This window comes from Hemicordylus capensis, chromosome 2, assembly GCF_027244095.1.
Source record: "Hemicordylus capensis ecotype Gifberg chromosome 2, rHemCap1.1.pri, whole genome shotgun sequence".
Taxonomy (NCBI): domain Eukaryota; kingdom Metazoa; phylum Chordata; class Lepidosauria; order Squamata; family Cordylidae; genus Hemicordylus; species Hemicordylus capensis.
Genome location: NC_069658.1, coordinates 27,978,129 through 27,990,328, shown reverse-complemented (window position 1 = coordinate 27,990,328; position 12,200 = coordinate 27,978,129). Strand labels below are relative to the sequence as shown.

The following is a 12,200-nucleotide window of genomic DNA, read 5'->3' as shown; positions in this document are numbered from 1 at the left end:
CCACCAAACCGGAGTTGAAGGCGGCGAAACCTAATGATAACCAAAGGTACAAATTGGAGTCTAAGGAGGGAAACTGTGAGTCCATTTTTTCACTAACCTTAGTTGCCTGCATTCGGACGTCCAATTTCCAAAATGGGAGGTTGAAGGGATGTGTTATGTGTGAATGCAGCCTAAGTGTTTTTTACATCTTAGGAGTGACAGTGGAGAATTCCCATGAATGCTTCATGCTGTGGGTCAAATGAACCCTGTGGGTCAAAGCATTGAGATAAACAGCTGACAATTATGCCTCCTCCTGAAACCTACTTGGCTTGGATTCTACATTTTTAGCATTGTTGTCATATACTCAAGGCTGTGATGTACAGTTACCATCCCGTTAAAGGGATGGTAACTTGGTTGGGCATATATTGATCTACAGGCCCAGAACTGGCCTGGCCATGAAGTGGCTGCCTCAAATGGCAGATTGGCAGGGACTACCACCTCTGCCACCCGCTACTGCTGCTCCCCCCACCCTCCATCTCCCATGCTCCTTGGATGCAAAATTATGTATGTCTGTATGTACTCTTAACAACAACAACAACAACATTTATATACCACTTTTCAACAAAGATTTCCAAAGCGTCTCACACAGAGAAATAATAAATAAAATGGATCCCTGTCCCCAAAGGGCTCACAATAGAAAAAGAAACATAAGACAGACACCAGCAACAGCCACTAGAGGCATGCTGTGCTGGGGGTGGATAGGGCCAATTGCTCTCCCCCTGCTAAATAAAGTGAACCACCACATTAAAAAGGTGCCTCTTTGCTCAGTTAGCAGGGGCTACGGTTACTCTTATAACGACTTCATCATAGAGTTCTCACACTGAAGGTGGCTGCTGCCTGACAAATACTTTATGCCTTTAATTGATGGAGACAGGCAGTAATTCAGCAGATGCAGCTTTTCATGGAGATGCATTGATAGGAAAACTACACCTAGTGAATTTCTGCCTGTTGTGGGGCTGTTAGAGATGCAGAGCTCTGTAGGAGGGGAAGTGGCAGAATTGCTTACAATTCTCTTCTTTGAAGGTACTGTACAAAAAATTTCTTCACTTCCTGAACAGTGGAGAGTGGTCTGACTAACATTTAATCCTATTTTCCCTGGATTTTTGTCCCATCTGTTGGTTTTAACACCATTTGGCCAATTCATAGAAATACTAGTTTAACTGAAGAAGAGCTCAGCTGGATTGGACCAAGGAACATCTAGTCCAAAAGCCATGAGGCCCATTCATATGTCATGTTCAATATTCGTACAATGAGTGTACAGTGTACACAGATACAGATCTGTACACAGGTGCAGTCATTCACATGTTATGCTAAATGCAGGTACAGAAGTGCACTTCCTATCTGTACCATGTATTTGAAGGGCCTGTATCCAGATTCACTTTAAAAATGAACACAGGTACAGTCACTCACACACATATATGAGTGTACAAACACCAGTACACTTGTACAACATAATGTCTGAATTGGGCTATAGAAACATAGAATCCTAGACAAGACAGGTCTTCTAATCCAAGCACCTGCTCTGTGCACGGAACTGTGACAGCATTCCTGATAGGGATGTGCTCGAAACCCAATTGGGCATCTGAATCACAGCACAAGCCCTTTGAAACCAAGGGCTTACCCATCCGCTTTAACACAGCAAAGAGCAGGTCTCTCTCTGCTCCTTTTCCGCTCGCCACTTCTTCAGCAATAGCACTCTCCCCCAGAAGCCTGTGTGCTATGCTGGCATGCACATGGCCTCCACACATGCATGATCATCAAGGAGGCAATGTGTGTGCTGGTGTTGCACACAGGCTGCAGGGGCAGAGCACTGCTAGTGCACACTCATAGCTGCGGGGAGCACCAGTGAAGTGAGCAGCGGAGGATAAGGTACGGACCTGCTCTCCCCTCTATTTAAAGAGCTGGGTAAGCCCTCAGCTTTAAAGTGACTGTTCTGTGATTCGGACACCATGTCGCGTTTCAAACACATTCCCAGTTTCTGACAGGTGGCTGCTCAGCCTCTCTTTGGAAACCTCCAGTGAAGGAGAACCTCAGCCCACCACTGCACAGAGCAGACTGTTCCACTACAGCTCTTACAGTTAGGAAAGTCTTCCTTATGTTTAACGAAGTCCTGACTCCAGTAGTGATCAGTCAGATGCTTGTGAGCTTCCTAGAGGCAACAACTTTCTCTGTTACTTGTCTCTCTGGGATCTGGTTTTAAAAGGAACAGGGAGGTTCTGTTTGTTTACCATGGCCAAGCGAAATTGGTGAGACCTATGCTCTGTGCATTTGTCTAAACCTGTTTAGTCTAGTGGCCATTACCACACATTGTGGCAGCAAATTACACCTTGTGCAAACGTCTTCCTTCTTTCCGGCCTAACGCTGCTGCCCATCAAATTCATTGGGTGACTTAAAACATTTTCACTCTGTTTCATAATGCTAGAATTTTGTCCATCATAGGAAGCAGCCATATACCATCCATCCATATAGCTCAGTATTGTCCACACAGACTGGCAGTGGCTTCTCCAAGGTTGCTGGCAGGAGTCTCTCTCAGCCCTACCTTGGAGATGCCAGGGAAGGAAATTGATGCTCTTCCCAGATGCATGCAGATGCTCTTCCCATGGGGATGGCCCCATCCCCTAAGGGGAATATCCTTACAGTGCTCACACATATAGTCTCCTACTCAAATGCAAACAGGGTGGACTCTGCTTGGGAAAAGGGATCATGCTTGCTACCACAAGATCAGCTCTCCCACTCTATTTTTCAAAAATTCAATGCAGATATTACTATATCTTTTCCCCCCCAAAGACAAAAGGAGACAGAAGAATGACTACCAAGTTATATCAAGACCAGGTGACTGCCGTGAAAGTGATGTACAGCAAGAGAGAAATGACTAGGGACACTACCTTATCTCTGAAATTCCATCCGACTGAAGTATCTGAAAATGGGAGCGTGTCTTTCCATTTTAGCAGAGACTCCCATTTTTCTGCAAATGAAAGTATACACAATTTTTTGAAGATGTCCAAGGGAAAGGTACAGTACTGCAAAACTGAGAATGATCGATTATTTTAATATTAGTGGGTTTTATTGAAAAGCATAATATTATTATCGAAAATAATAATCATGGTTTGCCATTAGGAACATGAGGTCATCCTGTGTACACTTATCTGTGAGTAAGCTCCATTCAACACAGTGGAAGTTGCATCTGAATATACATCCATAGGATACAGTTGTGATCTCACAAGCCATTGTACAGAATCATAGAACTTTAGTTCAAGGTTTTTTAGACCAGCCTCCTGCTCGGTGCAAATGAGACCACCAATAAAACTTTACCAATAAAACTTTAAACCACCAATAAAACTTTAAAACATTATAAATGAAAAGCCTGTTTAATAGGTGAGTTTTCAAAAGTTGCTTAAGAAACAGCCAGAGATGGGGAAGTTCAGAGCCCTGGGGCAACACTAGGGAAGGCGTGATTTTGGGTCACCACCAAATGAGCTGGTGGTAACAACCAGACCTCCCACAATGATCTTAATAGGTGGTAGGGGTGTGCATGAACCATTCGATGTAGAACCGATTCACATTCAACCAGGCCGGTTTGGCAGTTTGATTGCAAACTGAACTGGGGCCAGTTCGGTCATTGATTGAACAGGACCAAGCCCAGCTCAATTCAGATATTTGTGAACCGCCCTGAGCTATTTTGTAAGGGCAGTCTAAAAATTGAATAAATAAATAAATATCAGTTCTACATTGAACGATGAGAAGGCGGCGGTGGGGGAGCAGCAAGAAAGGTTGCTGGCTCGCTACTCAAGTAAGTTATTTGAACTCGAATCAAATCACCCTTAAAATGGAGGGCTTGATTTGAATTCAAACTGAATCACCCCCAATTTGATTCAAATAGTTTTGAGTGATTCGAATGCCCTTTGGGGGCAATGTTTCCTGGGGAGAGCGCGTCTACCAATTGGGGATGGCAGATAGACCAGCCCTCTACTCCAGACTTAGCATGTTGGCCTGCCTTGGAAGACTGGCCTACCCAGTAGACCAGTCCTCCGAGGGGGTCCGATGCACTAAATCTGGGGCAGTGGGCTGGTCTACCCGCCACCTCCAATTGGCAGACCAGCTCTCCTCGGGGGAAATGGCACTCGAATCACTCAGTTGTTTTGAGTGCTTCGATGAATCAATTTGAGAATTTTGTGATTCAATTCAAGCTTGAATTGAATAGCAAAATCTGATTTGTGCACATCTCTAATGATAACACATCATGCATTCCACTAGACCAGGGTAAGGCAACCTTGTCTCTCCAGCTGTTGTTGAAGTACAATTCCCATCACTCCCTGACACAATAAATGGTGTGTGGGGATGGTGGGATTTGTAGTTCAAAAGCAATTGGAAAGTTGGCCAGTGAAGGTTGTTAACACAGGGCTTTGATCACCCTGACATGCTAAGCTGAACTATTACTGGTTCCCTCAAGGAATTTTGTGATTTTTCATTAACACCCTGGTTAATCTAGGAAGGAGTGGGTTGGGAATCTGCAAAGGAGATGAACCCTTGACAGCTAGCCCCTCTTGCAGAACTATAGTTCCCAGAATTCCTTGCTGGAAGCACTGATAAATAAGTTTATAACACAAACCAGCTTGCAGTTATCCTATCAGGGATGCAGTACAAGAAGTAAAGAACATCCGATCCAGTCCCTGGAACATTTGTTGTAGACAGTTGTGAATGTGCTAATGTGCAATTTGGCTGCCCTGGGCCAAACTGGGAGGGGCGGCATAAAAATTCAATCAATCAATCAATCAATCAAGTATAGTTATTTCGATGTGGCCCTTTATGCTTTAGTTTGGTTTCACTTTCAGTTCTGGTTCTTAGTAGTCATTACTGGAGAATCTGTTTTGGTTCCAATAAAGTTTTTAGTCCTTTTACATGGATGATTGTATTGCATTCTGTTTTCCTGGTAGCAGATGGATGGAATATTAACCTCTTCCTTCTGCATTATAGCAACAAGTATTTCTTCATGTGAAAGGAAGCATAGAAATGGGACATTTCCAAATGAGAAGTCGTGATGTCCGGCTGACTGACACTTTCCTTGAGGATGTAAAGTATCTACCCAGTGCATATGATAAAGGAGAGTATTTTAAATTTCTGGAAATGCATGGAACTCACTATGCACGGAAGGGGACTGTAGGAGGCGTATATGAACTACTGTATGTGTTGGACACCCAGTCTATGAGTTCTCAAGGTATGGACTTGGAAATAAGGCTCACTCTTACACACTCAACTGATTTTGGAGCAACTGGGTGCAAAATAGTATGATTGGAGTCTGGCTATGAGCCTCTATATGAGTGTCACATGGGGTGCCACTAATTCCCCCTGCTCCGCATTCACAAGGCAGTGGATACTCAATTTTTAAAGGAATTTTTGAAGTCTTTAGACTCTTTGGTGTGTAAAGAATCCTCATAGGGATTCATTATGAGGAAAAGTCATAACACACCAAAGAGTCTAAAAACGTCAAAAATTCCAGCAGAATAGTGACTGCACATTTTGCTCAACTCCATTTCTTCAAGAGCTAGAGCTTAGCTCCTCCTCCTCCTCATGAAAGCTGAGAATCTGGGGGAATGAATAAGAGGATCATAATAAATCTTTATTACGGTTATGGACCAGCATAAAATATAGGTTGATTACATGTTAAAAGAGAGAGTAGCTATAAGTATCCATGATACAATATCTAAAAATAAAATGGCAGTTGCTATTAAAACCTGTCTGTTACATTTCAAGATCCAGGATATAGAATGATTACTATAGTAACAGAATGTATTCAAAAATTTCCTAAAAGATCATAAAAGAAAGAGTAGCTAAAAGTATGCAGGATGATACAATATCTAAAACCAAAATGGCAGTTGCTATTCCTAAAAAATCATAAAAGGCATCATTAAAAGGAATTATAAAAGGAAAGTTACAAAATGATGTCAAATAAGTATAAAATAAAGATATAAAAATTATATGGAAATAAAGATTAAAACCAGATTAAGAAACAGATAATGGTCATGCCACATGAAGACATAGAGTGCATGGGGTTAGATTTAAAATCCAGATGCACCATATTTAATCATCCAGGGGAACTATAAGTCATCAAAGCAAAGGCCCAGGAATTACGGAGCGAATGGATGTAGGGCTGTCCCGAAGAGCTCTGAGGCACCATGTGAGACTATACTCTAGTTCATAAAGCTGGACACAAGGCACAAAGTTGAGGTCATCGTCCGCTGGTTTTTAATTGCTGCCACACAGAATCTGGCTACTCTGTGGTAGCAGGGTTGCAATCAGAAAGCAACAAGTGGGTGTAAAACTGGACCGTACAATCAGGGTAATCTTGTAGTAATGGTAGTATGAAAGTGGCACGAATGTCCATGTAACACGAGCACTGCAGTAGGACGTGCCCTGTTGTTTCTGTTTGCCCTATGCCGCAAGGGCATTGGCATTCTGATAGTGGACTATATTCCCTATAGTCCTTCTATCACGGCTGAGGGGAGGGCATGGCATCATGCCAGTGTGACGGCCTTCCTATGCTTTGGGATTTCCAATTGTGTTAGATATGGCATAGGAGAGGTGACATACCTACGTCCTTCCCCGAAAGTTCGAGGTGTTGCCTATATCGGATTGATGGTCTAGATCTTGTAATACGCTGTTTGATTAGTGCCTTGGCCGATTCATATCCCATGGCTATTAAGAAAGGTGGGGATAGGCCAAGAGACACTATTATATTTATAGTTCACTGTTTCCATTTTGATTGAAAGTCATCACACAGAGTTAGGGGGGGTGAGGCCTGAGGAACGGGAATAAGGGGATCTCAAATTGAATCTGGGGAGATTCGATTCAAACTTGAATTTGACAAGGGGTAACTGGGCAGATTTGTTTTGAGGTTCATTCACTCAAATCGACCAGATTTGAGTTGAATCAATTCAACTTTGAAATGATTTGCACATCCCTGCACAGCAGGGAAATGACTTGATTTCCAGCCAGAGGTTGCCGGTTCAAATCTCTGCTGGTATGTTTCCCACACTATAGGAAACACCTATATGCAAGCATATAGTGATATAGGAAGGCAGCAATATAGGAAGATGCTGAAAGGCATCATTTCATATTGTGCGGGAGATGGCAATGGTAAACCCCTCCTGTGTTCTACCAAAGACACTGACTCGACGGCACACTTTACCTTTACTTTACTCTTGCCTGACGTCCTGGAGAGCTGCTGCCAGCCAGAGTAAACACTACAGAGTGACCAATGGTCTAACTTAATGGAATGTACCCACCAAATGGCTTTAGGAGTGTGATGTGTAGTTATAGCATTACTGCAAGGCAGGACCAATTGCACAGGTCTTTCAGCTTCCCGTGTGAAGTAGCATAATAAAGAAATGGCTCCCTGAAGCTTAGTTACTTTGAGGGGTGGCATTATCATCATTAGCTGGCATCTTGTGGATGGACATTGTGCTAGTACACAGCTGTTGCACTAGCTACTTGCACTGAGTACAGTAGCAAGCACAACAGCATGCACTAATTCAGAGCTTGTATTCCATACTATTGTTGCACTAGAATGCTTGTGCTTTCACAATTGCAGCACGTCACATTTGCATTAAAGCAGGGGTGGGAAAACATGGCGCTCCAGCTGTTGTTGAACTACATCCCATCATCCCCAGATACAATTCTCCTTTTATCTCCTCAGAGAGGAGAACCGGTCTAGAGAGGATTGCTGGTCTTGTGGTAGCAAGCTTGACTTGTCCCCTTAGCTAAGCAGGGTCCACACTGGTTGCATATGAATGGGAGACTAGATGTGTGAGGACTGTAAGAGATTCCCCTCAGGGGATGGAGCCGCTCTGGGAAGAGCAGAAGGTTTCAAGCTTCTCCAAGATAGGGCTGAGAGAGACTCCTGCCTGTAACCTTGGAGAAGCTGCTGTCAGTCTGTGAAGACAATACTGAGCTAGATAGTTACCTATGACTCAGTATATGGCAGCGTCCTATGTTCCTAACTTATTGTGGCTGGAGATGAAGAGGGTTGTAGTTCAACAACAGCTGGAAGGCCAAGTTTTCCCAGCCCTGAACTTTTGCACAATTGCATAAATCTCTGCTTTGGCACAACTACATTGTTTTCTGTGCTAGCAGAACTTTGCTTGATATGTAAGTGCTTCATTAGGATGTCAGTCACTTCTTAATCTTACTACTAATATTACTATTAATAAATCTGAATGTACGTCTTTTCAGCAAAAAGGTTCTCAAAGCAATGTTCATAGAAAAAGGTTAAGAAGATGCCCTGTACCAAAAGGGATCACAATCTAAAACACACATACACACACACTGGAGCTACCAGCAACAGCCACTGGAAAGACATTATGCCAGGTGAAATAGGAAGATTTCCAATCCCCTCAGTAAATATAAGAGAACCACCACTTGAAAAGATGCTCTTTTGATGCTCTGTTAATGAAAGATCATTAACAGAAGCTAATGATCCAGTCCAAGTCCCCCAGTGAAATCCATGGCTGAGCAGGTATTGATCACAGGCTTTCCCAGTTCAAATATGATGCTCTATCCACTACAACATACTGCTTCTCCATAAGTCCTTAACTTGTGCTGGATTATGCCCCCCAAATATAATGAGGCTATTCATGTGCGTGTGCAAAACTGGGCTAAGGGAGCCCAGCCAAGTTTTGCACGTGGGTGTGTACTGCTGGGATCGGGCCCGATCCTGGCAGCACCATGACAGCAAACCCGCCTATGAAGCCATCCTGTGAAGTAGCAGTTCTTTTATTGCAGCCATAGGCCAAACAGAAGCAGAAGTGACAATAACACAGCCATTCAGAATTACCATAAATAGAGTAAATATAACAGAACGTATCAAATAAAACTAAAACTACCATAAAATCAAATCTATAAAAAACCGTGGTGGGCTGTCTGTCTCGTCGCCCCATAAATGAATTTGGCTACCACTTTGGTGACTTCATCGTTAGTATCAGCTAAACAATAGTTAAGATAAAAGGAATCAGGCCTACCAGGAAATTGGTCTAGTAATGGATGCAGTAATTCACTCCTAGAGTCACGATAGAGGGAGCAATATAGTAGAATATCATTGACTGTTTCCAAGCTGCCCTCCTCACATGGATACTACCCTGAAACAGGGGGTTCTTTAGAGAGCCTCCTTTGAAGCAAAGCCGAAGGAAGTACATTCAGCCTAGCCCTAGCAAAGGCTGACTTAAAGCCATCCTGTGAAACAAGGTTAAGGGAGCAAGTGCTCCCTTAACCTCATTTTTGGGATCGTCTGTCAGCTGCAGTTGCTTGCAGCTGCAGCTAGCAGACTTGGGGAGGGGAGGGGGAATCCCCATAATGCACTGCACACCTGCACATTATTGGAGTTCCGGGGGGGGGTGCAACACAGGACACCAGAGCCAGCAGCTGGTGCTCGTCTGGAAGCTGGTGCTCGATCCACCCGCCAAAGCACGGAGGACTGCTTGTGTGCAGGGGAAGTAAGCATTTTGTGACGTCCTCCCCTCGCCCCTTTAGAGCCCGATCACTAATCGTGAGAATGGGCTCTATGTCTATCAACTGATTAAATGTCTGTCTGTCTGCTTAGCAGCCTTTGATTAAGCAGTCAAGATGGAATTTTGATTACACTGGTTGAAATTGGCTGTTTTAGATTTCCACAGTTGCAAAATCATCAATACTCAGAGAGCCTGGCTGAAATAAAACCAGATATATGAAAAAGGCATATGTATCCTTGTGTCAGACATGTAGATAGATATGCAACTAGACTGCTTGGTGGCATACAGTAAGCCCTTGAACACTGGGGGTTTAGCTTCTGCAGTTTTGACCTTTCACAGGGAACCTCCTGCGTGATACACCAATTTAGTTATTGGGACGTTCGTTTTGGTCTTTCGTGGGGTTTTCCAGTTGAGATTTAAAAGTTAAAAGGAAAACTCCTTTAACTTTTAAATCCTCGATCTCACAAATGACCCAAACTACCACCAGTAATTAAATTGGTGTACCAGGAATGAGCAGCCTGCACTGCTTATTAGCTGAGAAGGGGTTGCAGGTTTAAACGTTTAAGGAGTTGTCCCAGCAGCAGGTTGCTCATTCGTGGGTTGGGGAATTTAAAACCCCTTTTTAAAAGAGGGGGAAAGTTAAACCCTGCCACTTTCTCAGGAACTCCCAGGAACCTAACTCCATTTTACAGGTTAGGTTTAAGTTTTGAATGTTGTGGTCTTATCTTACATGGTATTTCATGGAATGCAGCCTCTACAGTGAACATCTCCTGTATAATTTGCTTGCAGATCTTTTGTACTTAATGATTCATGAAATATGTATTGTCTATTCTAACAGTTTCTATATTAATTACATTTGCAGGAGTTTCCATAGAGGATGTAAAGAGCTGCCTGGGATATAACATGAATTATGGTTTAACAGTTGATGCCATTCAAATCAACAGTGGCGATAAAAAACGTGAATGTATAAATAAAAACATTATAAATGGTAATTATGTTTTTTTAATTTTATTTCCATTAAAATGCAAAATCCTATTTTATCTATAGTCTACTTTTCCAGAGACCTCTACAAGGCAGCTAAAATTGCATCTACCCAAAGCAATTGAAACAAAAGAAAAATGGTGGTTGTTCCTAACTAAATTTGTATACTATCTTTCTTTCCAAAAGAGTTTCAAGGCAGTTCTGAGAAAAATAAATCAAAACAGTAATAAAAATATTACAAACAGTCTAAATAAAACCCAGAACCAGCAAAAATAAAAGACAATTCTAGCAACAGCAAAATCTCACTATTGGCTATCCATCTGTTTTTGGGAGGGACTACAGTTCTCATCATCCCCAAGGACAATGGCCAATAGTCATGGATGATGGGAGCTGTAGTCCAACATCTGCAGGAGAGCCTAATATGTGCAGTCCTCTCTAGGTAGATTCAACTATGGAAAAATCAAATGCCTTCTCACTTAAACTACTAGTCAACATCTTTTTTCTATTATCCAATTAGCAAAGAACCCTGGGCTATGGTGGGGCAGCTCTTCCTAAGAATCTCTGATCTATCAATTACCTGTTTCTTTGCTTTGTAGCTGACAACTTGACTAATACTGCAATTATCCAGAATGTCATCTCTTCAGTTCATGGAGGGAAGAGTACAGTTTTGTCTAGGTTGCATGAAATGCTGTCCAGAGCTGGCAAGATTGTTGATGTTGAAGACTATGTCCAGTGGGCTGCTACATTACCAGATACCCCGGCAGTGATAACATATGAAGTAAGAGGATTTTAGCATTAAATGTATATCCCTGCTACTATTTTGGTGAGGGGTCAGAGGTTATAGCAGAATTGCATTGTTAATTATGAATCAGATGACAAAATAGTTTCTTCCCCTTCTCGGGGAGCAAAAATGCTTGATGGCTTTCAAAGTGATTTTAGATTATTATGGCTGTTCCAAGTGATAGGTCTAAGCACAATGAATGTGCAGGCATTACAGGTTTGTCGTGTGTGGGATCCCAAAGTCTCCCCTCTAGGCAGTGCTTTTGTTGCAGTGGTTGTCAGGAATTCCAGGGCTTGAACCAAGAACCTCAAGTCCAAGCCTCAACATCTAAGACTTGGGTTTGAGGCTAGTGAGCTACTATGGATTAGCGTTGACAAGTCTTGAAATGAAAAGTTCTGGTACGTGGCTATCACAGCTGAGCCACATGCAACTGCCGGGTTGTTTCTGGTAGTCCGAGCTAGGGAAGGTGATTACCGACCTGGCAAAGTCCCAACCTGAACAGGAAGATTTCACAGCCCTTCCTGTTGAGGAGAGCCAGTGAACCTAGGAACATAGGAAGCTGCTTTATACCGAGTCAGACCGTTGGTCCATCTAGCTCAGTATTGTCTACACAGACTGGCAGCGGCTTCTCCAAGGCTGCAGGCAGGAGTCTCTCTCAGCCCTATCTTGGAGATGTCAGGGGGGGAACTTGGGACCTTCTGCATGAAAGCATGCTGATGTTCTTCCCAGAGCGGCCCCATCCCATGAACGGAATATCTTACAGTACTCACACATGTAGTCTCCCATTCAACTGCAAACCAGGGCAGACCCTGCTCAGCAAAGGGGACAAGTCATGCTTCCTACCACAGGACCAGCTCTCCTCCCTGTCAGATTCATTCCAGTACCTAGGAACCGTTTAT

General features: G+C 43.0%; 1 protein-coding gene across 2 annotated transcripts in view; it reads left to right on the top strand.

Moving 5' to 3' along the window:
• The window catches only part of C9 (complement C9), a 35,633-nt gene that overhangs the window by 15,128 nt on the left and 8,305 nt on the right, over positions 1–12,200 (top strand). For both annotated transcript variants that reach the window (XM_053287774.1, XM_053287775.1), the window contains exons 6-9: positions 2,827–3,051; positions 5,014–5,254; positions 10,402–10,527; positions 11,117–11,298. In XM_053287774.1, coding sequence (XP_053143749.1) covers positions 2,827–3,051; positions 5,014–5,254; positions 10,402–10,527; positions 11,117–11,298 — 774 coding nt within the window. The remainder of the gene's footprint in view (positions 1–2,826; positions 3,052–5,013; positions 5,255–10,401; positions 10,528–11,116; positions 11,299–12,200) is intronic.